The 27,826-nt window shown below is 29.1% G+C and overlaps 13 protein-coding genes across 13 annotated transcripts; 6 read left to right on the plus strand and 7 right to left on the minus strand.

Moving 5' to 3' along the window:
- The first annotated feature begins 49 nt into the window (after positions 1-49).
- LOC133328732 (histone H2A-like) lies at positions 50-438 on the plus strand. The gene is made up of 2 exons (XM_061537278.1): positions 50-353; positions 415-438. Exons 1-2 carry the CDS (start codon positions 108-110, stop codon positions 436-438), a joined length of 270 nt encoding a protein of 89 aa, XP_061393262.1. The 5' UTR covers positions 50-107.
- Positions 439-1,142: 704 nt separating this feature from the next.
- On the minus strand, positions 1,143-2,055 carry LOC133328735 (histone H4-like). The gene is made up of 2 exons (XM_061537282.1): positions 1,789-2,055; positions 1,143-1,265 (listed from the first exon to the last, which is right to left on the minus strand). The coding sequence occupies exons 1-2, from the start codon at positions 2,044-2,046 to the stop codon at positions 1,143-1,145; spliced, it is 381 nt and encodes a 126-aa protein (XP_061393266.1). The 5' UTR covers positions 2,047-2,055.
- Positions 2,056-4,186: 2,131 nt separating this feature from the next.
- Positions 4,187-4,952, plus strand: LOC133328724 (histone H1-like). The gene has a single exon (XM_061537270.1). The coding sequence runs from the start codon at positions 4,251-4,253 to the stop codon at positions 4,929-4,931; it is 681 nt and encodes a 226-aa protein (XP_061393254.1). The 5' UTR covers positions 4,187-4,250; the 3' UTR covers positions 4,932-4,952.
- A 1,112-nt stretch (positions 4,953-6,064) lies between these two features.
- On the minus strand, positions 6,065-6,509 carry LOC133328726 (histone H2B). Its single transcript, XM_061537272.1, has one exon. The coding sequence runs from the start codon at positions 6,453-6,455 to the stop codon at positions 6,081-6,083; it is 375 nt and encodes a 124-aa protein (XP_061393256.1). The 5' UTR covers positions 6,456-6,509; the 3' UTR covers positions 6,065-6,080.
- Positions 6,510-6,666: 157 nt separating this feature from the next.
- On the plus strand, positions 6,667-7,128 carry LOC133328725 (histone H2A). The gene has a single exon (XM_061537271.1). It carries the CDS (start codon positions 6,726-6,728, stop codon positions 7,098-7,100), a length of 375 nt encoding a protein of 124 aa, XP_061393255.1. The 5' UTR covers positions 6,667-6,725; the 3' UTR covers positions 7,101-7,128.
- Positions 7,129-9,543: 2,415 nt separating this feature from the next.
- LOC133328727 (histone H4) lies at positions 9,544-9,925 on the minus strand. The gene has a single exon (XM_061537273.1). It carries the CDS (start codon positions 9,888-9,890, stop codon positions 9,579-9,581), a length of 312 nt encoding a protein of 103 aa, XP_061393257.1. The 5' UTR covers positions 9,891-9,925; the 3' UTR covers positions 9,544-9,578.
- A 2,656-nt stretch (positions 9,926-12,581) lies between these two features.
- Positions 12,582-13,299, plus strand: LOC133328733 (histone H1-like). The gene has a single exon (XM_061537280.1). It carries the CDS (start codon positions 12,597-12,599, stop codon positions 13,275-13,277), a length of 681 nt encoding a protein of 226 aa, XP_061393264.1. The 5' UTR covers positions 12,582-12,596; the 3' UTR covers positions 13,278-13,299.
- A 1,056-nt stretch (positions 13,300-14,355) lies between these two features.
- Positions 14,356-14,802, minus strand: LOC133328736 (histone H2B-like). Its single transcript, XM_061537283.1, has one exon. It carries the CDS (start codon positions 14,800-14,802, stop codon positions 14,356-14,358), a length of 447 nt encoding a protein of 148 aa, XP_061393267.1.
- A 211-nt stretch (positions 14,803-15,013) lies between these two features.
- Positions 15,014-15,474, plus strand: LOC133328734 (histone H2A). Its single transcript, XM_061537281.1, has one exon. The coding sequence runs from the start codon at positions 15,072-15,074 to the stop codon at positions 15,444-15,446; it is 375 nt and encodes a 124-aa protein (XP_061393265.1). The 5' UTR covers positions 15,014-15,071; the 3' UTR covers positions 15,447-15,474.
- Positions 15,475-18,104: 2,630 nt separating this feature from the next.
- Positions 18,105-18,473, minus strand: LOC133328731 (histone H4). The gene has a single exon (XM_061537277.1). It carries the CDS (start codon positions 18,449-18,451, stop codon positions 18,140-18,142), a length of 312 nt encoding a protein of 103 aa, XP_061393261.1. The 5' UTR covers positions 18,452-18,473; the 3' UTR covers positions 18,105-18,139.
- Positions 18,474-21,084: 2,611 nt separating this feature from the next.
- LOC133328728 (histone H1-like) lies at positions 21,085-21,895 on the plus strand. The gene has a single exon (XM_061537274.1). It carries the CDS (start codon positions 21,142-21,144, stop codon positions 21,820-21,822), a length of 681 nt encoding a protein of 226 aa, XP_061393258.1. The 5' UTR covers positions 21,085-21,141; the 3' UTR covers positions 21,823-21,895.
- A 1,055-nt stretch (positions 21,896-22,950) lies between these two features.
- Positions 22,951-23,395, minus strand: LOC133328729 (histone H2B). The gene has a single exon (XM_061537275.1). It carries the CDS (start codon positions 23,339-23,341, stop codon positions 22,967-22,969), a length of 375 nt encoding a protein of 124 aa, XP_061393259.1. The 5' UTR covers positions 23,342-23,395; the 3' UTR covers positions 22,951-22,966.
- A 3,022-nt stretch (positions 23,396-26,417) lies between these two features.
- LOC133328730 (histone H4) lies at positions 26,418-26,796 on the minus strand. The gene has a single exon (XM_061537276.1). The coding sequence runs from the start codon at positions 26,762-26,764 to the stop codon at positions 26,453-26,455; it is 312 nt and encodes a 103-aa protein (XP_061393260.1). The 5' UTR covers positions 26,765-26,796; the 3' UTR covers positions 26,418-26,452.
- Between the last annotated feature and the right edge of the window lie 1,030 nt (positions 26,797-27,826).

A 27,826-nucleotide genomic window follows, 5' to 3' on the forward strand; every position in this document is an offset into this window, starting at 1 on the left:
AATGTGTGTGCGAGAAAAGTATAAATACTACGGGGTGTCAAGGCAATTTTTATCATTCTGTGTTTTTCAGTGCTAAGTGAAGTGTTTAAAAATAAAATAAAGTGAAAATGTCTGGTCGTGGTAAAGGTGGCAAAGTTAAGGGAAAGGCAAAGTCCCGTTCCAATCGTGCTGGTCTTCAATTCCCCGTCGGTCGTATTCATCGTTTGTTGCGTAAAGGCAACTATGCTGAACGTGTTGGTGCCGGTGCTCCAGTATATTTAGCCGCCGTTATGGAATATTTGGCTGCTGAAGTTTTGGAATTGGCTGGTAATGCTGCTCGTGACAACAAGAAGACTCGTATCATTCCGCCTCACGCTTTTTATTTTGGGAAGGCAAAAAAGAGGAGAATTGAAAGAGTTTTTTTTTGCGTTGCAGGCCTTTGTAGTTGAAATAAAATGAAGGGATGACGAAAATAAAATGAAAATTTTTAGGAGTTTGAAGAAAAAAATGAAATTGAAAAATAAATTAAATAGAAATATTTTAATAAAATTAGAGAAGTTAAAATAAAATATTAAAATTAAAAATAATAAATTAAAATGAAAAAATATGAAATTTATAGGGACATTTAATGAAAATTTTTAGAAGATGAAAAGCGATTTTATTATTTTTTTTTTTTGAAAAATAAAATGAAATAAATTACAAATTAAATAATTTTGAATAATAATTTACATTTTAGAAGAAAAATGAAAACATTTTTTTTTGAAAAATAAATTTAAATTTGTTTAGAAAAAATTATTACGAAAATAAAAATGAAATTGGTAGAAGTTTGAAGAAAAAATGGAATTGAAAAATGAATTTAATAGGAATATTTCAATAAAATTAGAAAATATTAAAATCAAAAATATTAAATAAAAATGAAATTTATTAATTTTTTTAATTTTTTAATTTTTTTTTAATTTAATTTTAATTTTTTAATTTAATTTCAATTTTTTAATTTAAATTTTAATTTTTTAATTTAATTTCAATTTTTTAATTTAATTTAAATTTTAATTTTTTAATTTAATTTCAATTTTTTAATTTAATTTTAATTTTCTAATTTAATTTTAATTTTTTAATTTAATTTTATTTTTTTTAAATTTATTTATTTTTTTTAATTGAAATTATTATTTTTGTAATGTTTCACTCACTATGAACATCGTACTCACATCGTTGTTGGATCGTTCGTTGGTTCGTTGTTTAGTATCATGGACTAACAAAATACTACCACATGCATAGATAAAGTGACGCTATGGTATACATACATAATATAAGCAAGCATATGAACAAACAAGCAACGGCATTTAGAAATGCGAGTTGACGGCGGCATTTTTATATGGAAATATGTTCGAAGGAAGAATTTTTTTGTTTTTTGATAGAAATTTAGCGAAATTAAATAAGATTGTAATGAAAATGATGAAGTCAATTTTATTTAATTGAATAAAAAAAAAATAAATAAAATAAAAAATAAAAATTTTTCGATTTATAAAAAAAAAATTAAACAAATTTTTTACGAATATTTTCAAAAATAAATAAAAAAAATTGTAGAATTTATTAAAAATAATTTTAGAAATGAAATGAGAACGTATTGATTTTTTTTTATTTTTGAAATGTGAATAATGGCATTGCTTGTTGTTCTTTAACGTACGTATGTACTAATACATGTATAGGGTATGTGTAGTTATGGTATACACACATTATATGAGTAACCAAAGGCAGAAAATTAAAATTTATTTAAAGAAAATTAAAATTAAAAATATTTAAAATAACGACATCCATAGCAGTGACGGTTTTACGCTTAGCGTGTTCGGTGTAGGTGACAGCATCACGAATAACGTTTTCCAAAAACACTTTCAGAACACCACGAGTTTCTTCGTAAATCAATCCAGAAATACGTTTTACACCACCACGACGAGCCAAACGTCTAATAGCTGGCTTGGTAATGCCCTGGATATTATCACGTAACACTTTGCGATGACGTTTAGCGCCACCTTTTCCCAAGCCTTTTCCACCTTTACCGCGACCAGTCATTTTTCACTTTTTGTGCCATAGTCGTTTGTGTATATGTGTGCGTGTGTGCGCCCATTTAGTAGACATATATTTGTATTTACGAACACTCACCCTTAATCGTTGATGCTAACACACAATTTTTCTATAAATACTCGTTTCTGGCGCGGTTTCCGAGTTATTACAGTGTTAACAGTGTTTGTGTGCATACCTAGTGAAGTGAAAAAATTAAAGTGAAAAATGGCTCGTACTAAGCAAACTGCCCGTAAATCGACTGGTGGCAAGGCTCCTCGTAAGCAATTGGCCACTAAAGCCGCTCGTAAGAGCGCACCAGCCACCGGCGGTGTTAAGAAGCCTCATCGTTTCCGTCCCGGTACAGTCGCTTTGCGTGAAATCCGTCGTTACCAGAAGGCCTTGCAAGAAGCCAGTGAAGCCTACTTGGTCGGTCTTTTCGAAGATACTAACTTGTGCGCCATCCATGCTAAGCGTGTCACCATCATGCCTAAAGATATCCAATTGGCCAGACGTATTCGTGGAGAACGTGCTTAAATTCTTGACGTTTTAAAAACTCATTTTTTTACAACAAAACAATCGGTCCTTTTCAGGACCACAAAATATATCAAAAAAGAGATTCAATTTTTAACAAATTATTTATTATTATTACAATTTTTATTAAATAAAAATATTTTTACGTTGTTTTAATTTATTTTGAGGCTGATAGGAATACAATCGGTCCTTTTCAGGACCACAAAATATATCAAAAAAGAGATTCAATTTTTAAAAAATTATTTATTATTATTACAATTTTTATTAAATAAAAATATTTTTACGTTGTTTTAATTTATTTTGAGGCTGATAGGAATACAGGATTTTTTTAATTTTTTTTTTTATTTTGAGTAAAGTTTCCAAACATTTATTTTTTTTTATTTGAAATTATAAATTTTTTTCGCTTTTCTTTTCATTAAAAATAATTTTTCATACATTTTCTCAACATTTTCGTAAAATGATTTTCTATTTAATTTTTTTTTTCATTTTAATTTTTATTTCGTTAGAAATAATTTTTTTTAATTCTGGTTAAAATTTTAATTATTCAGATTTATTATTTAAATTATTTTATTTTTTTTTCTTTGTTTCTATTTAAAATTTTTCGTTTGTATTGTCACATGATGAATTTTTTTCACATTGTTTGTTTAATTGTTTTCTATTCACCTTTTTTAATGCAATATGTTATTTTTGGCGCGAAAAAAATTTCCCCTCAATATTTTTTTTTTTTACAGCAAACATCCCCATGAATGAAGAATGAAATGTGCATGTTTTTTCTTTTCCAGCTAATTTTCTACCATGTAAAAAAAATTCTATCTAATTTTATATTTGTCTCTGTCTATGAAAAATTTGATGGGAAATATTTTTTGATTTCTAAAGGCAGAATTTCTCTATTCAAAAACCAATTTTTTTAAAGAAAATTATAAATTAGTATTTTTTAGTAAAATAATTATTAAAATTTTATATTTTGACTAAAAATTAATAGAAACCAAACAATTAATGACTTTTTATGAATAATGTTTTATTTTGGTGTAAATATACAAATCCTGAAATGTTTTTTAAGAAATTTTTATAAAAGTTAATAAGATTTGAGCTTTCAAATTTATTTGTAGAAAAAGTTTTCTTCATTGAAAATATGCCAACAAGAGGATTTCTGCTGTCATAGACCACATAATAAATTTAATTTTTTCTCACATAGAAAATGCAAAATTTCTAAATATTTTTAATTTATCCTAAAGAAAACATATCAGGCTATATTATCAAAAAGAAATTTTATGAAAATTTTCAAAATTTTTTGGATTTTTTTCAAATTTAGTTAGAAATTTGTGATTTCAAATTCATAATCTTTGAAGTTAAACGTCTATAACTCGCTAACCGGTAATGATAATAACATGAAATATCTTTTAAAATGAAGCCTGAAATCTATACTTTCAAAATGTAAAATATCTTTTTCAGCAATTTTTAAAGCTTCCTGGGAAAAATTAAATTTCTGTGAAAACTTTTGTAAAAAATTAAACACGCTTCCACACAATAATTCGAAAAATATACCAATTGACTACTATGCACTTCTCATCTTTTCGATGTACCTATGTTATACGGCTCGACCAATAACAAAATAGTAGTACACATAAATTTGTGAGTGTATTTGTGTTAACAGTGAAATATAAAAACAGTGAAATATAAACATGTCTGACGCCGCCGTTGCTGAAACCACCGCCTCCCCAGTTGCCGCCGTTGAGAAAAAGGCACCAAAGAAGGCCGCTGCCAAAGCAAAAAAACCATCAGCTGCTCCAACTCATCCACCAACCCAACAAATGGTAGATGCTGCCATCAAAACATTGAAGGAACGTGGAGGTTCTTCATTGCCAGCCATCAAAAAATACTTGGCCAGCACCTACAAAGTAGATGCCCAAAAATTGGCCCCCTTCATCAAGAAGTACTTGAAGAGTGCTGTTGCCAGTGGAAAATTGATCCAAACTAAAGGTAAGGGTGCTTCCGGTTCATTCAAATTGTCCGCTTCGGCTTCCAAGGAACCCAAAGCAAAGACTGCTGAAAAGAAAAAGAAGGCTCCCGCCGCTGGTGAAAAGAAAAAGAAGGTCGCCCCTAAAAAGGCTGCTGGCGAAAAGAAGACAGCTGCCAAAAAACCATCTGCCGCCAAAAAGACCGCTGAAAAGAAGAAGGCTGACAAAACAAAGGCCAAGGCTGCCAAGAAAACCGGTACAGTTAAGGCAAAACCCGCAAAGACCGCCGCTAAAGCATCTGCCACCAAACCAAAGGCACCCAAGGCAAAAACAGCCGCTGCTAAGCCCAAAAAAGCCGCAGCACCAAAGAAGCCAGCTGCCAAGAAAGCCGCCGCCAAGAAGTAATTTTTTCCACAAAAATTACTTTGTCAAGAATTTTTTCGATATTCGAAAACATAATATCTAACAGCCCTTTTCAGGGCTACAAATTAAATTTTAAAAGAGACAAAATATTTATTTCATACTATTTACTAATTATTTTATTATTTTACTACCTAAATAAATGAGAAAATCCACATGTGTTTTAATTTTAGGAGAAAAAATAGATTTTGCTAATTAGAGTATTAGGTAAAAGTGTGCCTGTTTATTTATGGACATTCCACAAAATGACGCCACAAATGGATTATTTTTTTTTTTTAATCCAGGTCATAAACTTTTATAATTTGCAATTACCTAATGGTAAAAATATTTTAATATTTTCTGCTTAATTTTTGAATTTCGTAAATTTTCTTCAAAATTTGTAAATCGCCCCTTTAACGTTACAAAAACTAAATATTTTAATATTTTCTAAAATTTTTGAATTTTATTAAATTTTCATCAAAAATTTATAATCACCATTTTAAAAATATTTTTCCTTGGAAAGAATTCCACCACTAATTTTTTTCCCGCCAAAAATCTCTCAACTTCATATTTGCCATTTGCCTTTGCTGTACTGAAGAAAAAATGCTTGTACATACATGTTGTCCATTCACATATTCGTTCGTATGGCACTGATGTCTACTATAGCACAACGAACTAAAATCGCACCAATACATACACACATACGACTGCTTGTGCGATATGTTGTTATACCCATATAGCACAAGTAAACAAGCAACGACTAACAAAGCAAGCAACGGCGTTGGCATAAGGCAATGTGAGTTAGTACAAATGAATGGAAATATATTATTTTCAGTGAAAATATGGAATTTTAAATTTTTTGTAGAATTTTGGTATTTATTGAAAAAAAATTATATGTTATGAAAAAAGACGAAAGAAAATAATTTTGGTTTGATAAATATATTTTATTTATGAAAAATAATATTCTGAAAAAAAAATTAAAAATATGGTTTAAAATATTTTTTTTAATTTTATTTATTTAAAAATTTTCTTTATTAACTAAAAATGCATAAATATGGTTTCAACAAAAATTTGATCTCTTTTAAAATATTTTTTGTGGCCCTGAAAAGGGCCTTTGGTTGAATTTCGACGAATAAATGAAAAAAATCAAGGCATTTACTTGGAGCTGGTATATTTAGTAACAGCCTTGGTACCTTCACTGACAGCGTGCTTAGCCAATTCACCGGGCAACAATAGACGAACGGCAGTTTGGATTTCCCGACTGGTGATGGTCGAACGCTTGTTGTAGTGAGCCAAACGGGAGGCTTCGGCGGCAATACGTTCGAAGATATCATTCACAAAACTGTTCATGATGCTCATGGCCTTTGAGGAAATACCAGTATCGGGATGGACTTGCTTCAACACTTTGTAAATGTAGATAGCGTAACTCTCCTTACGCTTGGTACGTCTCTTCGATTTATCGCCCTTGGTGATGTTCTTTTGGGCTTTGCCGGCCTTCTTTGCTGCTTTACCACTGGTTTTAGGAGGCATTTTCACTTATTTTTTTTTTAAATCACACAAACACTTTTAACACTGTTCACAGAATAAAAATACCCCGGCAGCCAACTACATATTTGTAGATTAAAATGTTCAACAATTTCAGGTAGTCACAGCTGCTATGTATAATACATAGCTACACACCCCTAAGTATAGTAATGTGTGTGCGAGAAAAGTATAAATACTACGGGTAGTTGTTGAAATTTTTATCATTCTGTGTTTTTCAGTGCTAAGTGAAGTGTTTAAAAATAAAATAAAGTGAAAATGTCTGGTCGTGGTAAAGGTGGCAAAGTTAAGGGAAAGGCAAAGTCCCGTTCCAATCGTGCTGGTCTTCAATTCCCCGTCGGTCGTATTCATCGTTTGTTGCGCAAAGGCAACTATGCTGAACGTGTTGGTGCCGGTGCTCCAGTATATTTAGCCGCCGTTATGGAATATTTGGCTGCTGAAGTTTTGGAATTGGCTGGTAATGCTGCTCGTGACAACAAGAAGACTCGTATCATTCCCCGTCACTTGCAATTGGCCATCCGTAATGACGAAGAATTGAACAAATTGTTGTCTGGTGTTACTATCGCCCAAGGTGGTGTATTGCCAAACATCCAAGCTGTTCTCTTGCCCAAGAAGACCGAAAAGAAAGCCTAAATTATTGCGAAAGGTATTATGGAGTGAATACAGACCATCGTATAAAACACAAAAAATCCATACAAAATCAACCAATCCGTCCTTTTCAGGACGACAAAAAATATTTAAAAAGAGAAAAAAAATCATTTCAAACCATATTTATTTTATTAGTTAAATTTATTAAAAATAAAATAAAAAAATTCCAAAAAATATAAATTTTTCTCCTTACAGCATTACATTTGTCTTTTATGAGACGAAATACATTTATTGTAGTCACATTTGAGTTTGCTTAAAATTTGTTGTTGTTTGCCGTTATAATTCGAGGTATTTTGAAGAAGAAGAAGCATGCTTGTGTTATGTTGTTTTTGCAAGGGAAAATTTAAAACGAAGAAGAAAGAAGAAGAAGAATAATACAGTTATTCCTGTTGATCAGTAGTACAGCTGGCTTGTATGACTCACAAAAAATAACCACCAAACACAAAAACACACACGCACGCACACACATAGTAATTCTATTGTAAGAAGTCGCCTCACGCTTTTTATTTTGGGAAGGCAAAAAAGAGGAGAATTGAAAGAGTTTTTTTTTGCGTTGCAGGCCTTTGTAGTTGAAATAAAATGAAGGGATGACGAAAATAAAATGAAAATTTTTAGGAGTTTGAAGAAAAAAATGAAATTGAAAAATAAATTAAATAGAAATATTTTAATAAAATTAGAGAAGTTAAAATAAAATATTAAAATTAAAAATAATAAATTAAAATGAAAAAATATGAAATTTATAGGGACATTTAATGAAAATTTTTAGAAGATGAAAAGCGATTTTATTATTTTTTTTTTGAAAAATAAAATGAAATAAATTACAAATTAAATAATTTTGAACCATAATTTACATTTTAGAAGAAAAATGAAAACATTTTTTTTTGAAAAATAAATTTAAATTTGTTTAGAAAAAATTATTACGAAAATAAAAATGAAATTGGTAGAAGTTTGAAGAAAAAATGGAATTGAAAAATGAATTTAATAGGAATATTTCAATAAAATTAGAAAATATTAAAATCAAAAATATTAAATAAAAATGAAATTTATATGGTCTTTTAATGAAAATTTTTGGAAAAATTTTAGAAAATGAGAAGCTATTTTATTATTATTTTTTTGAAAAATAAAATGAAATGAATGGAAAAAATGTTGAATAAAATTTGATATTTTAACAGAAAAATGAAAATATTATTTTGGATTTTTTGGAAAATAAATTTAAATTTGTTTAGAAAAAATTATAACGTTATTAAATTGGAAATTTAATTTTTTAATTTAAGTTAAATTTTTTAATTTAATTTAAATTTTTTAATTTAATTTAAATTTTTTAATTTAATTTCAATTTTTTAATTTAATTTAAATTTTAATTTTTAATTTAATTTAAATTTTTTAATTTAATTTTAATATTTTAATTTAATTTTAAATTTAATTTTTTTTTTTTTTTTTTTAATTTTTTAAATTTATTTATTTATTTTATTTTTTAATTGAAATTATTATTTTTGTAATGTTTCACTCACTACATCGTACTCACATCGTTGTTTGATCGTTCGTTGGTTCGTTGTTTAGTATCATGGACTAACAAAATACTACCACATGCTTAGATAAAGTGACGCTATGGTATACATACATAATATAAGCAAGCATATGAACAAACAAGCAACGGCATTTAGAAATGCGAGTTGACGGCGGCATTTTTATATGGAAATATGTTCGAAGGAAGAATTTTTTTGTTTTTTGATAGAAATTTAGCGAAATTAAATAAGATTGTAATGAAAATGATGAAGTCAATTTTATTTAATTGAATAAAAAAAAATAAATAAAATAAAAATTAAAAAAAAAAATTTTTTCGATTTATAAAAAAAAATTAAACAAATTTTTTACGAATATTTTCAAAAATAAATAAAAAAAATTGTACAATTTATTAAAAATAATTTTATTTTTGTAATGAATTTTCTTGAAATGAGAACGTATTGATTTTTTTTTATTTTTGAAATTTAAAACACTGATGTGAATAGTCATGGCATTGCTTGTTGTTCTTTAACGTACGTATGTACTAATACATGTATAGGGTATGTGTAGTTATGGTATACACACATTATATGAGTAACCAAAGGCATTTAGTAATGCGTATTGCCGACGGCATTTTAACAGGCATTGGTATGTGGAAATAATTGAAAGGAAAAAAATATGATTTTGGAAAGAAATGTGGTATGAAATGGATAATACTATTAGAAGAAAATTAAAATTTATTTAAAATATTTGAAAAATCGGAAAAGGTAAGAACATTTTTTGAAATATTTTATATATGTAGTTATAATGTTTATTAGTATATTTATTAAAAAAAATAATAATAATAATTAATTTTCAACAAGAAAGTATCTCTTTTTTAATATTTTTTGTGGTCCTGAAAAGGACCGATTGGTTTGTTGTAAAATAAGAAGATTTCTCCAAATAGCGTCAAGAAAATATTTAACCGCCGAAACCGTACAAAGTACGACCTTGTCTCTTCAAAGCGTAGACGACATCCATAGCAGTGACGGTTTTACGCTTAGCGTGTTCGGTGTAGGTGACAGCATCACGAATAACGTTTTCCAGGAACACTTTCAGAACACCACGAGTTTCTTCGTAAATCAATCCAGAAATACGTTTTACACCACCACGACGAGCCAAACGTCTAATAGCTGGCTTGGTAATGCCCTGGATATTATCACGTAACACTTTGCGATGACGTTTAGCGCCACCTTTTCCCAAGCCTTTTCCACCTTTACCACGACCAGTCATTTTTCACTTTTTTTTTTAAATTCACTTATCACTTCACGAATGCACAAGAACGAATGTTTTAACTAGCAGCCTAACGGTTCTATTTATACAAAAATTTCCCTCGTCAACCACTTCGACATAGTTCGTGTTGCTTGTGCCATAGTCGTTTATGTATATGTGTGCGTGTGTGTGCCCATTTAGTAGACATATATTTGTATTTACGAACACTCACCCTTAATCGTTGATGCTAACACAAAATTTTTCTATAAATACTCGTTTCTGGCGCGGTTCCCGAGTTATTACAGTGTTAACAGTGTTTGTGTGCATACCTAGTGAAGTGAAAAAATTAAAGTGAAAAATGGCTCGTACTAAGCAAACTGCCCGTAAATCGACTGGTGGCAAGGCTCCTCGTAAGCAATTGGCCACTAAAGCCGCTCGTAAGAGCGCACCAGCCACCGGCGGTGTTAAGAAGCCTCATCGTTTCCGTCCCGGTACAGTCGCTTTGCGTGAAATCCGTCGTTACCAGAAGAGTACTGAATTGTTGATCCGCAAATTGCCCTTCCAGCGTTTGGTTCGTGAAATTGCTCAAGATTTCAAAACTGATTTGCGTTTCCAGAGCTCTGCTGTTATGGCCTTGCAAGAAGCCAGTGAAGCCTACTTGGTCGGTCTTTTCGAAGATACTAACTTGTGCGCCATCCATGCTAAGCGTGTCACCATCATGCCTAAAGATATCCAATTGGCCAGACGTATTCGTGGAGAACGTGCTTAATTTACTTGACGTTTTAAAAACTCATTTTTTACAACAAAACAATCGGTCCTTTTCAGGACCACAAAATATATTAAAAAAGAGATTAAATTTTTTACAAATTATTTACTATTATTACAATTTTTTTATTAAATAAAAATGTTTTTATGTTGTTTTAATTTATTTTGAGGCTGATAAGAATACAGGATTTTTTTACAGGATTTTTTTAATTTAATTTTTTATTTTGAGTAAAGTTTCCAAACATTTATTTTTTCATTTGAAATTATATTTTTTTCGCTTTCCTCTTCTTTTCATTAAAAATGATTTTTCATACATTTTCGTAAAATGATTTTCTATTTAAATTTTTTTTTTTTTCATTTTAATTTTTATTTCGTTAGAAATTATTTTTTTAATTCTGGTTAAAATTTTAATTATTCAGATTTATTATTTAAATTATTTTATTTATTTTTTTTCTTTGTTTCTATTTAAAATTTTTCCTTTGAATTGTCACATGATGAAATTTTTTTCACATTGTTTGTTTAATTGTTTTCTATTCACATTTTTCCAAATTGGCGGGAAAATGCTTCCCTCCATTTTTCCCCTTCCAAAAAAAATCCTCTTATGTATAAATGCAATATGTTGTTTTTGGCGCGAAAAAAATTTCCCCTCAATATTTTTTTTTTTTTTTTTTACAGCAAACATCCCCATGAATGAAGAATGAAATATGCATGTTTTTTCTTTTCCAGCTAATTTTCTACCATGTAAAAAAAATTCTATGTAATTTTATATTTGTCTCTGTATATTCCAATGAAAAATTTGGTGGGAAATATTTTTTGATTTCTAAAGGCAGAATTTCTCTATTCAAAAACTATTTTTTTTTAAAGAAAATTATAAATAAATTAGTATTTTTTAGTAAAATAATTATTAAAATTTCATATTTTGACTAAAAATTAATAGAAAATAGTAAATTCTTAATAATCAATAGGAATAAAATATTTTTGTAACGTTCGAAAAATTCCATGAAATTTCTTTGTACTCTGCTCTGCCATGAAAGGTAATAGTAAAAACGAAATTATTTTTAATATATTTTTTTTGCAAAAATTTGACAAAATTATATGGAAAATTAATAAATAACTGATTTATAAATTATTTTAGAATATTTTTAAATTAAAATGAATTTATTTTTGCCAAAATATGTTATTTTGAAAAAAAAAAAAAATTGCCGTTTGTTGATGAATGTTCGTCCATTGGTAGTATATGATATTGTAAGGAATTTTTAACTTTTCCAAACAATTAATGACTTTTTATGAATAATGTTTTATTTTGGTGTAAATATACAAATTCTGAAATGTTTTTTAAGAAATTTTTATAAAAGTTAATAAGATTTGAGCTTTCAAATTTATTTGTAGAAAAAGTTTTCTTCATTGAAAATATGCCAACAAGAGGATTTCTGCTGTCATAGACCACATAATAAATTTAATTTTTTCTCACATAGAAAATGTAAAATTGGTCAATATTTTTGTTTTATCCTAAAGAAAACATATCAGGCTATATTATCAAAAAGAAATTTTACGAAAATTTTCAAAATTTTTTGGATTTTTTCCAAATTTAGTTAGAAATTTGTGATTTCAAATTCATAATCTTTGAAGTTAAACGTCTATAACTCGCTAACGGCTAATGATAATAACATGAAATATCTTTTAAAATGAAGCCTGAAATCTATACTTTCAAAATGTAAAATATCTTTTTCAGCAATTTTTAAAGCTTCTTGGGAAAAATTAAATTTCTGTGAAAACTTTTGTAAAAAATTTAACACGCTTCCACACAATAATTCGAAAAATATACCAATTGACTACTATGCACTTCTCATCTTTTCGATGTACCTATGTTATACGGCTCGACCAATAACAAAATAGTAGTACACATAAATTTGTGAGTGTATTTGTGTTAACAGTGAAATATAAAAACAGTGAAATATAAACATGTCTGACGCCGCCGTTGCTGAAACCACCGCCTCCCCAGTTGCCGCTGTTGAGAAAAAGGCACCAAAGAAGGCCGCTGCCAAAGCAAAAAAACCATCAGCTGCTCCAACTCATCCACCAACCCAACAAATGGTAGATGCTGCCATCAAAACATTGAAGGAACGTGGAGGTTCTTCATTGCCAGCCATCAAAAAATATTTGGCCAGCACCTACAAAGTAGATGCCCAAAAATTGGCCCCCTTCATCAAGAAGTACTTGAAGAGTGCTGTTGCCAGTGGAAAATTGATCCAAACTAAAGGTAAGGGTGCTTCTGGTTCATTCAAATTGTCCGCTTCGGCTTCCAAGGAACCCAAAGCAAAGACTGCTGAAAAGAAAAAGAAGGCTCCCGCCGCTGGTGAAAAGAAAAAGAAGGTCGCCCCTAAAAAGGCTGCTGGCGAAAAGAAGACAGCTGCCAAAAAACCATCTGCCGCCAAAAAGACCGCTGAAAAGAAGAAGGCTGACAAAACAAAGGCCAAGGCTGCCAAGAAAACCGGTACAGTTAAGGCAAAACCCGCAAAGACCGCCGCTAAAGCATCTGCCACCAAACCAAAGGCACCCAAGGCAAAAACAGCCGCTGCTAAGCCCAAAAAAGCCGCAGCACCAAAGAAGCCAGCTGCCAAGAAAGCCGCCGCCAAGAAGTAATTTTTTCCACAAAAATTACTTTGTCAAGAATTTTTTCGATATTCGAAAACATAATATCTAACAGCCCTTTTCAGGGCTACAAATTAAATTTTAAAAGAGACAAAATATTTATTTCATACTATTTACTAATTATTTTATTATTTTACTACCTAAATAAATGAGAAAATCCACATGTGTTTTAATTTTAGGAAAAGTTTAGATTTTGCTAATTAGAGTATTAGGTAAAAGTGTGCCTGTTTATTTATGGACATTCCACAAAATGACGCCACAAATGGATTATTTTTTTAATCCAGGTCATAAACTTTTATAATTTGCAATTACCTAATGGTAAAAATATTTTAATATTTTCTGCTTAATTTTTGAATTTCGTAAATTTTCTTCAAAATTTGTAAATCGCCCCTTTAACGTTACAAAAACTAAATATTTTAATATTTTCTAAAATTTTTGAATTTCATTAATTTTTCATCAAAAAATTATAATCACCATTTTAAAAATATTTTTCCTTGCAAAGAATTCCACCACTAATTTTTTTCCCGCCAAAAATTCTCTCAACTTCATATTTGCCATTTGCCTTTGCTGTACTGAAGAAAAAATGCTTGTACATACATGTTGTCCATTCACATATTCGTTCGTATGGCACTGATGTCTACTATAGCACAACGAACTAAAATCACACTAATACATACACACATACGACTGCTTGTGCGATATGTTGTTATACCCATATAGCACAAGTAAACAAGCAACGACTAACAAAACAAGCAACGGCGTTGGCATAAGGCAATGTGAGTTAGTACAAATGAATGGAAATATATTATCTTGAGTGAAAATATGGAATTTTTATTTTTTTGTAGAATTTTTGTATTTTTGGAAAAAAATATATGTAATGAAAAAAGACGAAAGAAAATAATGTTGGTTTAAAAAAATTTATTTTATTTGTGAAAAATAATATTCTGAAAAAAAAATGTAAAATATGGTTTAAAATATTTATTTTAAATTTTATTTATTTATTTAAAAAAAAAAAATTATTATTAACTAGAAATGCATAAATATGGTTTCAACAAAAATTTGATCTCTTTTAAAATATTTTTTGTGGCCCTGAAAAGGGCCTTTGGTTGAATTTCGACGAATAAATGAAAAAAATCAAGGCATTTACGGAGCTGGTATATTTAGTAACAGCCTTGGTACCTTCACTGACAGCGTGCTTAGCCAATTCACCGGGCAACAATAGACGAACGGCAGTTTGGATTTCCCGACTGGTGATGGTCGAACGCTTGTTGTAGTGAGCCAAACGGGAGGCTTCGGCGGCAATACGTTCGAAGATATCATTCACAAAACTGTTCATGATGCTCATGGCCTTTGAGGAAATACCAGTATCGGGATGGACTTGCTTCAACACTTTGTAAATGTAGATAGCGTAACTCTCCTTACGCTTGGTACGTCTCTTCGATTTATCGCCCTTGGTGATGTTCTTTTGGGCTTTGCCGGCCTTCTTTGCTGCTTTACCACTGGTTTTAGGAGGCATTTTTCACTTGAATTTTTTTAATCACACAAACACTTTTAACACTGTTCACAGAATAAAAATACAAGGGCAGCCAACTACATATTTGTAGATTAAAATGTTCAACAATTTCAGGTAGTCACAGCTGCTATGTATAATACATAGCTACACACCCCTAAGTATAGTAATGTGTGTGCGAGAAAAGTATAAATACTACGGGGTGTCAAGGCAATTTTTATCATTCTGTGTTTTTCAGTGCTAAGTGAAGTGTTTAAAAATAAAATAAAGTGAAAATGTCTGGTCGTGGTAAAGGTGGCAAAGTTAAGGGAAAGGCAAAGTCCCGTTCCAATCGTGCTGGTCTTCAATTCCCCGTCGGTCGTATTCATCGTTTGTTGCGCAAAGGCAACTATGCTGAACGTGTTGGTGCCGGTGCTCCAGTATATTTAGCCGCCGTTATGGAATATTTGGCTGCTGAAGTTTTGGAATTGGCTGGTAATGCTGCTCGTGACAACAAGAAGACTCGTATCATTCCCCGTCACTTGCAATTGGCCATCCGTAATGACGAAGAATTGAACAAATTGTTGTCTGGTGTTACTATCGCCCAAGGTGGTGTATTGCCAAACATCCAAGCTGTTCTCTTGCCCAAGAAGACCGAAAAGAAAGCCTAAATTATTGCGAAAGGTATTATGGAGTGAATACAGACCATCGTATAAAACACAAAAAATCCATACAAAATCAACCAATCCGTCCTTTTCAGGACGACAAAAAATATTTAAAAAGAGAAAAAATTATTTCAAACCATATTATTTAATTAGTTAAATTTATTAAAAATAAAATAAAAAAAAAATCCAAAAAATATAAATTTTTCTCCTTACAGCATTACATTTGTCTTTTATGAGACGAAATACATTTATTGTAGTCACATTTGAGTTTGCTTAAAATTTGTTGTTGTTTGCCGTTATAATTCGAGGTATTTTGAAGAAGAAGAAGCATGCTTGTGTTATGTTGTTTTTGCAAGGGGCAATTTAAAACGAAGAAGAAAGAAGAAGAAGAATACAGTTATTCCTGTTGATCAGTAGTACAGCTGGCTTGTATGACTCACAAAAAATAACCACCAAACACAAAAACACACACGCACGCACACACATAGTAATTTTATTGTAAGAAATCGTCTACCGCCTTTTATTTTGGGAAGGCAAAAAAGAGGGGATTTAATGGAATTTTTTGCGTTGGAAAGGCAGTTGTAGTTGAAATAAAATTATAGAATAGGGAAAATAAAATGAAAATTTTTAGGAGTTTGAAGAAAAAATGGAATTGAAAAATAAATTAAATAGGAAAATTAGAATGAAATTAAAGAAATTAATAGAAAATATTAAAATTAAAAATAATAAATTAAAATGAAAAAATATGAAATTTATAGGGACATTTAATGAAAATTTTTAGAAGATGAAAAGCGATTTTATTATTTTTTTTTTGAAAAATAAAATGAAATAAATTACAAATTAAATAATTTTGAATAAAAATTTAAATTTTAGAAGAAAAATGAAAATTTTTTTTTTTTTTTTTTTTTTTTTTTGAAAAATAAATTTAAATTTGTTTAGAAAAAATTATTACGAAAATAAAAATGAAATTGGTAGAAGTTTGAAGAAAAATGGAATTGAAAAATGAATTTAATAGGAATATTTTAATAAAATTAGAAAATATTAAAATCAAAAATATTAAATAAAAATGAAATTTATATGGACTTTTAATGAAAATTTTTGAAAAAAATTTTAGAAAATGAGAAGCGATTTTATGATTTTTTTTTTTTTTTTTTTTTGAAAAATAAAATGAAATGAATGGAAAAAAATGTTGAATAAAATTTGATATTTTAACAGAATTTGTTTAGAAAAAATTATTACGTTTCAATTTTTTAATTTAAATTTAATTTTTTAATTTAAATTAAATTTTTTAATTTAATTTTAATTTTCTAATTTAATTTTAATTTTTTAATTTAAATTTAATTTTTTAATTTAATTTAAATTTTAATTTTTTAATTTAATTTACATTTTAATTTTTTAATTTAATTTAAATTTTTTAATTTAATTTTAATTTTTTAATTTTTTTTAATTTAATTTAAATTTTTTAATTTAATTTAAATTTTAATTTTTTAATTTAATTTAATTTAATTTTTTAATTTAATTTTAATTTTAATTTTTTAATTTAATTTCAATTTTTTAATTTAATTTAAATTTTTTTAATTTAATTTTAATATTTTAATTTAATTTAAATTTTATTTTTTTAATTTAATTTTTTAAATTTATTTATTTATTTTATTTTTTAATTAAAATTATTATTTTTGTAATGTTCCACTCAATATGAACATCGTACTCACATCGTTGTTTGGTTCGTTGTTTAGTATCATGGACTAACAAAATACTACCACATGCATAGATAAAGTGACGCTATGGTATACATACATAATATAAGCAAGCATATGAACAAACAAGCAACGGCATTTAGAAATGCGAGTTGACGGCGGCATTTTTATATGGAAATATGTTCGAAGGAAGAAATTTTTTGTTTTTTGATAGAAATTTAGCGAAATTAAATAAGATTGTAATGAAAATGATGAAGTCAAATTTTATTTAATTGAATAAAAAAATACATGTATAGGGTAAATAATATAAAAAAGCAAAAAAAAAAAATTTTTCGAGAAAATTTTTGTTTTTTGATAGAAAAAAAATTAAACAAATTTTTTATGAAGTAAATTTTAATTGAATAAAAAAATAAAAAAAAAAAATTTTCGATTTATAAAAAAATTTTATTAAAAATAATTTTATTTTTGAATTCATTATAATTTTAATTTTTTAATGAAAATGAGAACGTATTGATTTTTTTTTTATTTTTGAAATTTAAAACACTGATGTGAATAGTCATGGCATTGCTTGTTGTTCTTTAACGTTATGTACTAATACATGTATAGGGTATGTGTAGTTATGGTATACACACATAATATGAGTAACCAAAGGCATTTAGTAATGCGTATTGCCGACGGCATTTTAACAGCCATTGGTATGTGGAAATAATTGAAAGAAAAAAATATGATTTTGGAAAGAAATGTGGTATGAAATGGATAATACTATAGAAGAAAATTAAAATTTATTTAAAATATTTGAAAAATCGGAAAAGATAAGAACATTTTTTTAAATATTTTATATATGTAGTTATAATGTTTATTAGTATATTTATTAAAAAAAATAATAATAATTAATTTTCAACAAGAAAGTATCTCTTTTTTAATATTTTTTGTGGTCCTGAAAAGGACCGATTGGTTTGTTGTAAAATAAGAAGATTTCTCCAAATAGCGTCAAGAAAATATTTAACCGCCGAAACCGTACAAAGTACGACCTTGTCTCTTCAAAGCGTAGACGACATCCATAGCAGTGACGGTTTTACGCTTAGCGTGTTCGGTGTAGGTGACAGCATCACGAATAACGTTTTCCAGGAACACTTTCAGAACACCACGAGTTTCTTCGTAAATCAATCCAGAAATACGTTTTACACCACCACGACGAGCCAAACGTCTAATAGCTGGCTTGGTAATGCCCTGGATATTATCACGTAACACTTTGCGATGACGTTTAGCGCCACCTTTTCCCAAGCCTTTTCCACCTTTACCGCGACCAGTCATTTTTCACTTTTTTTTTTAATTCACTTAAACACTTCACGAAAGCACAAGAACGAATGTTTTAACTGCGACCCTAACGGTTCTATTTATACAAAAATTTCCCTGATCGTCTTAGTTCGTGTTGCTTGTGCCATAGTCGTTTATGTATATGTGTGCGTGTGTGTGCCCATTTAGTAGACATATATTTGTATTTACGAACACTCACCCTTAATCGTTGATGCTAACACAAAATTTTTCTATAAATACTCGTTTCTGGCGCGGTTTCCGAGTTATTACAGTGTTAACAGTGTTTGTGTGCATACCTAGTGAAGTGAAAAAATTAAAGTGAAAAATGGCTCGTACTAAGCAAACTGCCCGTAAATCGACTGGTGGCAAGGCTCCTCGTAAGCAATTGGCCACTAAAGCCGCTCGTAAGAGCGCACCAGCCACCGGCGGTGTTAAGAAGCCTCATCGTTTCCGTCCCGGTACAGTCGCTTTGCGTGAAATCCGTCGTTACCCAGAAGAGTACTGAATTGTTGATCCGCAAATTGCCCTTCCAGCGTTTGGTTCGTGAAATTGCTCAAGATTTCAAAACTGATTTGCGTTTCCAGAGCTCTGCTGTTATGGCCTTGCAAGAAGCCAGTGAAGCCTACTTGGTCGGTCTTTTCGAAGATACTAACTTGTGCGCCATCCATGCTAAGCGTGTCACCATCATGCCTAAAGATATCCAATTGGCCAGACGTATTCGTGGAGAACGTGCTTAATTTCTTGACGTTTTAAAAACTCATTTTTTTACAACAAAACAATCGGTCCTTTTCAGGACCACAAAATATATTAAAAAAGAGATTAAATTTTTAACAAATTATTTACTATTATTACAATTTTTTTATTAAATAAAAATGTTTTTTACGTTGTTTTAATTTATTTTGAGGCTGATAGGAATATATGATTTTTTTTTTTTGTTTTTTTAATTTTTTATTTTGAGTAGTTTCCAAACATTTATTTTTTCATTTGAAATTATAATTTTTTCGCTTTCCTTTTCTTTTCATTAAAAATTATTTTTCATACATTTTCTCAACATTTTCGTAAAATGATTTCCTATTTAATTTTTTTTATTTTTTTTTTCATTTTAATTTTGTTTTCGTTAGAAATTATTTTTTTTAATTCTGGTTAAAATTTTAATTATTCAGATTTATTATTTAAATTATTTTATTTTTTTTCTTTGTTTCTATTTAAAATTTTTCGTTTGTATTGTCACATGATGAATTTTTTTCACATTGTTTGTTTAATTGTTTTCTATTCACCTTTTTCGTAATTGGCGGGAAAATGCTTCCCTCCATTTTCCCCTTCCAAAAAAAATTCTCTTATGTATTAATGCAATATGTTATTTTTGGCGCGAAAAAAAATTCCCCTCAATATTTTTGTTTTTTTTTTTTTACAGCAAACATCCCCATGAATGAAGAATGAAATGTGCATGTTTTTTCTTTTCCAGCTAATTTTCTACCATGTAAAAAAAATTCTATCTAATTTTATATTTGTCTCTGTCTATGAAAAATTTGATGGGAAATATTTTTTGATTTCTAAAGGCAGAATTTCTCTATTCAAAAACCAATTTTTTTAAAGAAAATTATAAATTAGTATTTTTTAGTAAAATAATTATTAAAATTTTATATTTTGACTAAAAATTAATAGAAAATAGTAAATACTTAATAATCAATAGGAATACAATATTTTTGTAACGTTCGAAAAATTCCATGAAATTTCTTTGTACTCTGCTCTGCCATGAAAGGTAATAGCAAAAACGAAATTATTTTTAATATAATTTTTTTTTTTGCAAAAATTTGACAAAATTATTGTGAAAATTAATAAATAACTGATTTATAAATTATTTTAGAATATTATTAAAGTATAATTAATTTATTTTTGCCAAAATAGTTTATTTTGAAAAAAATTGCCGTTTGTTGATGAATGTTCGTCCATTGGTGGTATATGATATTGTAAGGAATTTTTAACTTTTCCAAACAATTAATGACTTTTTATGAATAATGTTTTATTTTGGTGTAAATATACAAATCCTGAAATGTTTTTTAAGAAATTTTTATAAAAGTTAATAAGATTTGAGCTTTCAAATTTATTTGTAGAAAAAGTTTTCTTCATTGAAAATATGCCAACAAGAGGATTTCTGCTGTCATAGACCACATAATAAATTTAATTTTTTCTCACATAGAAAATGCAAAATTTCTAAATATTTTTAATTTATCCTAAAGAAAACATATCAGGCTATATTATCAAAAAGAAATTTTATGAAAATTTTCAAAATTTTTTGGATTTTTTTCAAATTTAGTTAGAAATTTGTGATTTCAAATTCATAATCTTTGAAGTTAAACGTCTATAACTCGCTAACCGGTAATGATAATAACATGAAATATCTTTTAAAATGAAGCCTGAAATCTATACTTTCAAAATGTAAAATATCTTTTTCAGCAATTTTTAAAGCTTCCTGGGAAAAATTAAATTTCTGTGAAAACTTTTGTAAAAAATTAAACACGCTTCCACACAATAATTCGAAAAATATACCAATTGACTACTATGCACTTCTCATCTTTTCGATGTACCTATGTTATACGGCTCGACCAATAACAAAATAGTAGTACACATAAATTTGTGAGTGTATTTGTGTTAACAGTGAAATATAAAAACAGTGAAATATAAACATGTCTGACGCCGCCGTTGCTGAAACCACCGCCTCCCCAGTTGCCGCTGTTGAGAAAAAGGCACCAAAGAAGGCCGCTGCCAAAGCAAAGAAACCATCAGCCGCTCCAACTCATCCACCAACCCAGCAAATGGTAGATGCTGCCATCAAAACATTGAAGGAACGTGGAGGTTCTTCATTGCCAGCCATCAAAAAATATTTGGCCAGCACCTACAAAGTAGATGCCCAAAAATTGGCCCCCTTCATCAAGAAATACTTGAAGAGTGCTGTTGCCAGTGGAAAATTGATCCAAACTAAAGGTAAGGGTGCTTCTGGTTCATTCAAATTGTCCGCTTCGGCTTCCAAGGAACCTAAAGCAAAGACTGCTGAAAAGAAAAAGAAGGCCCCCGCCGCTGGTGAAAAGAAAAAGAAGGTCGCCCCTAAAAAGGCTGCCGGCGAAAAGAAGACAGCTGCCAAAAAACCATCTGCCGCCAAAAAGACCGCTGAAAAGAAGAAGGCTGACAAAACAAAGGCCAAGGCTGCCAAGAAAACCGGTACAGTTAAGGCAAAACCCGCAAAGACCGCCGCTAAAGCATCTGCCACCAAACCAAAGGCACCCAAGGCAAAAACAGCCGCTGCTAAGCCCAAAAAAGCCGCAGCACCAAAGAAGCCAGCTGCAAAGAAAGCCGCCGCCAAGAAGTAATTTTTCCCACAAAAATTACTTTGTCAAGAATTTTTTCGATATTCGAAAACATAATATCTAACAGCCCTTTTCAGGGCTACAAATTAAATTTCAAAAGAGACAAAATATTTATTTCATACTATTTACTAATTATTTTATTATTTTACTACCTAAATAAATGAGAAAATCCACATGTGTTTTAATTTTAGGAGAAAAAAAAAGAATGCTAATTAGAGTATTAGGTAAAAGTGTGCCTGTTTATTTATGGACATTCCAGAAAATGACGCCACAAATGGATTATTTTTTTTAATCCAGGTCATAAAGTTTTATAATTTGCAAATACCTAATGGTAAAAATATTTTAATATTTTCTGCTTAATTTTTGAATTTCGTAAATTTTCTTCAAAATTTGCAAATCGCCCCTTTAACGTTACAAAAACTAAATATTTTAATATTTTCTAAAATTTTTGAATTTTATTAAATTTTCATCAAAAATTTATAATTACCATTTTAAAAATATTTTTCTTTGGAAAGAATTCCATCACTAATTTTTTTCCCGCCAAAAAATCTCTTAACTTCATATTTGCCATTTGCCTTTGCTGTACTGAAGAAAAAATGCTTGTACATACATGTTGTCCATTCACATATTCGTTCGTATGGCACTGATGTCTACTATAGCACAACGAACTAAAATCGCACCAATACATACACACATACGACTGCTTGTGCGATATGTTGTTATACCCATATAGCACAAGTAAACAAGCAACGACTAACAAAGCAAGCAACGGCGTTGGCATAAGGCAATGTGAGTTAGTACAAATGAATGGAAATATATTATCATGAGTGAAAATATGTAATTTTTATTTTTTGTAGAATTTTTGTATTTTTGGAAAAAAATATATGTAATGAAAAAAGACGAAAGAAAATAATGTTGGTTTGAAAAAATATATTTTATTTGTGAAAAATAATATTCTGAAAAAAAAAAATAAAATATGGTTTAAAATATTTATTTTTAATTTTATTTATTTAAAAATTTTCTTTATTAACTAAAAATGCATAAATATGGTTTCAACAAAAATTTGATCTCTTTTAAAATATTTTTTGTGGCCCTGAAAAGGGCCTTTGGTTGAATTTCGACGAATAAATGAAAAAAATCAAGGCATTTACTTGGAGCTGGTATATTTAGTAACAGCCTTGGTACCTTCACTGACTGCGTGCTTAGCCAATTCACCGGGCAACAATAGACGAACGGCAGTTTGGATTTCCCGACTGGTGATGGTCGAACGCTTGTTGTAGTGAGCCAAACGGGAGGCTTCGGCGGCAATACGTTCAAAGATATCATTCACAAAACTGTTCATGATGCTCATGGCCTTTGAGGAAATACCAGTATCGGGATGGACTTGCTTCAACACTTTGTAAATGTAGATAGCGTAACTCTCCTTACGCTTGGTACGTCTCTTCGATTTATCGCCCTTGGTGATGTTCTTTTGGGCTTTGCCGGCCTTCTTTGCTGCTTTACCACTGGTTTTAGGAGGCATTTTCACTTATTTTTTTTTTAAATCACACAAACACTTTTAACACTGTTCACAGAATAAAAATACCCCGGCAGCCAACTACATATTTGTAGATTAAAATGTTCAACAATTTCAGGTAGTCACAGCTGCTATGTATAATACATAGCTACACACCCCAAGTATAGTAATGTGTGTGAGAAAAGTATAAATACTACGGGTAGTTGTTGAAATTTTTATCATTCTGTGTTTTTCAGTGCTAAGTGAAGTGTTTAAAAATAAAATAAAGTGAAAATGTCTGGTCGTGGTAAAGGTGGCAAAGTTAAGGGAAAGGCAAAGTCCCGTTCCAATCGTGCTGGTCTTCAATTCCCCGTCGGTCGTATTCATCGTTTGTTGCGCAAAGGCAACTATGCTGAACGTGTTGGTGCCGGTGCTCCAGTATATTTAGCCGCCGTTATGGAATATTTGGCTGCTGAAGTTTTGGAATTGGCTGGTAATGCTGCTCGTGACAACAAGAAGACTCGTATCATTCCCCGTCACTTGCAATTGGCCATCCGTAATGACGAAGAATTGAATACAGACCATCGTATAAAACACAAAAAATCCATACAAAATCAACCAATCCGTCCTTTTCAGGACGACAAAAAATATTTAAAAAGAGGAAAAATCATTTCAAACCATATTTATTTCATTAGTTAAATTTATTAAAAAAAAAAAAAAAAATAATAAAAAATAAAAAAAAATTCCAAAAAATATAAATTTTTCTCCTTACGGCTTTACATTTTTCTTCTATGAGAATATACATTTATTGCATTCACATTTGAGTTTGCATAACATTTGTTGTTGTTTGCCGTTATAATTCGAGGTATATTGAAGAACAAGAAGAAGCATTCTTGTGTTATGTTGTTTTTGCAAGGGAAAATTTAAAACGAAGAAGAAAGAAGAAGAAGAATAATACAGTTATTCCTGTTGATACAGCTTGTATGACTCACAAAAAATAACCACCAAACACAAAAACACACACACACGCACGCACACACATAGTAATTTTATTGTAAGAAATCGTCTAGCGCCTTTTATTTTGGGAAAGCAAAAAAGAGGAGAATTGAAAGAGTTTTTTTTTTTTTGCGTTGCAGGCCTTTGTAGTTGAAATAAAATGAAGGGATGACGAAAATAAAATGAAAATTTTTAGGAGTTTGAAGAAAAAAATGAAATTGAAAAATAAATTAAATAGAAAAATTTTAATGAAATTAAAGAAATTAATAGAAAATATTAAAATTAAAAAAATAAAATTAAAATGAAAAAATATTAAATTTATAGGGACATTTAATGAAAATTTTTAGAAGATAAAAAGCGATTTTATTATTTTTATTTTTTGAAAAATAAAATGAAATAAATTACAAATTAAATAATTTTGAATAAAAATTTACATTTTAGAAGAAAAAAAAACATTTTTTTTTTTTTTGAAAAATAAATTTAAATTTGTTTAGAAAAAATTATTACGAAAATAAAAATGAAATTTGTAGGAGTTTAAAGAAAAAATGGAATTGAAAAATGAATTTAATAGGAATATTTTAATAAAATTAGAGAAATTAAAAGAAAATATTAAAATCAAAAATAATAAATAAAAATGAAATTTATATGGACTTTTAATGAAAAATTTTGGAAAATTTTAGAAAATGAGGAGCTATTTTATTATTATTTTTTTTTTTTGAAAAATTAAATGAGATGAATGGAAAAAATGTTGAATAAAATTTGATATTTTAACAGAAAAATTAAATAATTTTGGATTTTTTGGAAAATAAATTTAAATTTGTTTAGAAAAAATTTGTTTTAAAGAAAAAATTAATTTTTTTTTAAATTTAATTTTATTTTTTAATTTAATTTTAATTTTAATTTTTTAATTTAATTTAATTTTTTTTCAAATTTAATTTTTTTTTAATTTAAATTTTTTTAATTTTTTAATTTTTTTTAATTTTTTAATTTAATTTAATTTAATTTTTTTTTAATTTAATTTTTTAATTTAAATTTTTTTTTAATTTTAATTTTTTAATTTAATTTTAATTTTTTAATTTAAATTTAATTTAATTTTTTAAATTTAATTTTTTAATTTAATTTTAATTTTTTAATTTAATTTTTTAATTTAATTTTTTTAATTTATTTTTTTTTTAATTTTTTAAAATTAAATTATTATTTTTGTAATGTTTCACTCACTATGAACATCGTACTCACATCGTTGTTGGATCGTTCGTTGGTTCGTTGTTTAGTATCATGGACTTACCACATGCTTAGATAAAGTGACGCTATGGTATACATACATAATATAAGCAATGCGAGTTGACGGCGGCATTTTTATATGGAAATATGTTCGAAGGAAGAATTTTTTTGTTTTTTGATAGAAATTTAGCGAAATTAAATAAGATTGTAATGAAAATGATGAAGTCAATTTTATTTAATTGAATAAAAAAAAATAAATAAAATAAAAAAAAAAAAAAAAAAAAAATTTTTTCGATTTATAAAAAAAAATTAAACAAATTTTTTACGAATATTTTCAAAAATAAATAAAAAAAATTGTACAATTTATTAAAAATAATTTTATTTTTGTAATGAATTTTCTTGAAATGAGAACGTATTGATTTTTTTTTTTATTTTTGAAATTTAAAACACTGATGTGAATAGTCATGGCATTGCTTGTTGTTCTTTAACGTACGTATGTACTAATACATGTATAGGGTATGTGTAGTTATGGTATACACACATTATATGAGTAACCAAAGGCATTTAGTAATGCGTATTGCCGACGGCATTTTAACAGGCATTGGTATGTGGAAATAATTGAAAGAAAAAAAATATGATTTTGGAAAGAAATGTGGTATGAAATGGATAATACTATTAGAAGAAAATTAAAATTTATTTAAAATATTTGAAAAATCGGAAAAGGTAATGGAAATTTTTTAAACATTTAATATATGTAGTTATAATTTTTATTAGTATATTTATTTAAAAAAAAAAAATAATAATAATAATTAATTTTCAACAAGAAAGTATCTCTTTTTTAATATTTTTTGTGGTCCTGAAAAGGACCGATTGGTTTGTTGTAAAATAAGAAGATTTCTCCAAATAGCGTCAAGAAAATATTTAACCGCCGAAACCGTACAAAGTACGACCTTGTCTCTTCAAAGCGTAGACGACATCCATAGCAGTGACGGTTTTACGCTTAGCGTGTTCGGTGTAGGTGACAGCATCACGAATAACGTTTTCCAAAAACACTTTCAGAACACCACGAGTTTCTTCGTAAATCAATCCAGAAATACGTTTTACACCACCACGACGAGCCAAACGTCTAATAGCTGGCTTGGTAATGCCCTGGATATTATCACGTAACACTTTGCGATGACGTTTAGCGCCACCTTTTCCCAAGCCTTTTCCACCTTTACCGCGACCAGTCATTTTTCACTTTTTTTTTAATTCACTTTAACACTTCACGAAAGCACAAGAACGAATGTTTTAACTGCGTCCCTAACGGTTCTATTTATACAAAAATTTCCCTGATCGTCAACCATTTCGACTTAGTTCGTGTTGCTTGTGCCATAGTCGTTTGTGTATATGTGTGCGTGTGTGTGCCCATTTAGTAGACATATATTTGTATTTACGAACACTCACCCTTAATCGTTGATGCTAACACAAAATTTTTCTATAAATACTCGTTTCTGGCGCGGTTTCCGAGTCATTCAGTGTTGTGTGCTCAAAGTGAAAAGACGTGCTAGCTAAAAAAGAAAAAGCTAAACAAACATAAAAGTGTCTGTGCTACCTCAACAACTGTGTGTTAAAGCTGTTGTGTTGCTGTGCCTGCTTTGTTCCAGTCGACCGTTGAATTCGAATTTCTGTTCCTGGTACCTGTCTGTGCTGTGCTGAAACTGCCCGTCGGCAATTCATTTAGCGGTGACAACAACGCTGCGATGTCGGCCGATGGTGCTGTCAACGTGGTCGGTAACACCGTGTGTGTTGTCGGTAATAGTGTTGCCGGTAATAGTGTTGCCGGTAGTAGTGTTGCCGGTAATAGTGTTGCCGGTAATAGTGTTGCCGGTAATAGTGTTGCCGGTAATAGTGTTGCCGGTAATAGTGTTGCCGGTAATAGTGTTGCCGGTAATAGTGTTGCCGGTAATAGTGTTGCCGGTAATAGTGTTGCCGGTAGTAGTGTTGCCGGTAGTAGTGTTGCCGGTAAAGGTGTTTACAGCATCGTTAATGCTGTCAAAAATGTTGGTGCCTTGGATAAAACAACCAGTGCTGCCAAAATGGATGTTGAAATGGCTAATTCATGCAGTAATGCCAATGAGCTGTGCGTATCCACTGCCATGAAGAGTGATACCGACACTTTAGCACATACGCTGAATTTGGACGAGATTGATGGCGAATATAATATTGTCATCAGCAACCGCTACCGTAAACGCAAAAAGTGTTGCAACTGTGGCGCTGAACCAGCTGTGGAAATCCTCAGATTAGAGGAAATTA

The sequence above is a fragment of the Musca vetustissima genome, unplaced genomic scaffold (genome assembly GCF_032173495.1).
Source record: "Musca vetustissima isolate MV318-11 ecotype Yass unplaced genomic scaffold, APGP_CSIRO_Mvet_v1 utg406539, whole genome shotgun sequence".
In the NCBI taxonomy this organism is placed as follows: domain Eukaryota; kingdom Metazoa; phylum Arthropoda; class Insecta; order Diptera; family Muscidae; genus Musca; species Musca vetustissima.

What these genes read in the sequence shown, in the direction of transcription:
- LOC133328731 (XM_061537277.1), bottom strand. Translation starts at nt 18,451, where the DNA reads ATGACTGGTCGCGGTAAAGGTGGAAAAGGCTTGGGAAAAGGTGGCGCT.
- LOC133328736 (XM_061537283.1), bottom strand. Translation starts at nt 14,802, where the DNA reads ATGCCTCCTAAAACCAGTGGTAAAGCAGCAAAGAAGGCCGGCAAAGCC.
- LOC133328734 (XM_061537281.1), top strand. Translation starts at nt 15,072, where the DNA reads ATGTCTGGTCGTGGTAAAGGTGGCAAAGTTAAGGGAAAGGCAAAGTCC.
- LOC133328728 (XM_061537274.1), top strand. Translation starts at nt 21,142, where the DNA reads ATGTCTGACGCCGCCGTTGCTGAAACCACCGCCTCCCCAGTTGCCGCT.
- LOC133328733 (XM_061537280.1), top strand. Translation starts at nt 12,597, where the DNA reads ATGTCTGACGCCGCCGTTGCTGAAACCACCGCCTCCCCAGTTGCCGCT.
- LOC133328727 (XM_061537273.1), bottom strand. Translation starts at nt 9,890, where the DNA reads ATGACTGGTCGTGGTAAAGGTGGAAAAGGCTTGGGAAAAGGTGGCGCT.
- LOC133328732 (XM_061537278.1), top strand. Translation starts at nt 108, where the DNA reads ATGTCTGGTCGTGGTAAAGGTGGCAAAGTTAAGGGAAAGGCAAAGTCC. An exon ending in CTCGTATCATTCCGCCTCAC is followed by an intron (nt 354 to 414) that starts GCTTTTTATTTT and finishes TTTGCGTTGCAG; the next exon opens with GCCTTTGTAGTTGAAATAAA.
- LOC133328724 (XM_061537270.1), top strand. Translation starts at nt 4,251, where the DNA reads ATGTCTGACGCCGCCGTTGCTGAAACCACCGCCTCCCCAGTTGCCGCC.
- LOC133328725 (XM_061537271.1), top strand. Translation starts at nt 6,726, where the DNA reads ATGTCTGGTCGTGGTAAAGGTGGCAAAGTTAAGGGAAAGGCAAAGTCC.
- LOC133328729 (XM_061537275.1), bottom strand. Translation starts at nt 23,341, where the DNA reads ATGCCTCCTAAAACCAGTGGTAAAGCAGCAAAGAAGGCCGGCAAAGCC.
- LOC133328730 (XM_061537276.1), bottom strand. Translation starts at nt 26,764, where the DNA reads ATGACTGGTCGCGGTAAAGGTGGAAAAGGCTTGGGAAAAGGTGGCGCT.
- LOC133328735 (XM_061537282.1), bottom strand. Translation starts at nt 2,046, where the DNA reads ATGACTGGTCGCGGTAAAGGTGGAAAAGGCTTGGGAAAAGGTGGCGCT. An exon ending in AAACCGTCACTGCTATGGAT is followed by an intron (nt 1,266 to 1,788) that starts GTCGTTATTTTA and finishes TGTATACCATAG; the next exon opens with CGTCACTTTATCTATGCATG.
- LOC133328726 (XM_061537272.1), bottom strand. Translation starts at nt 6,455, where the DNA reads ATGCCTCCTAAAACCAGTGGTAAAGCAGCAAAGAAGGCCGGCAAAGCC.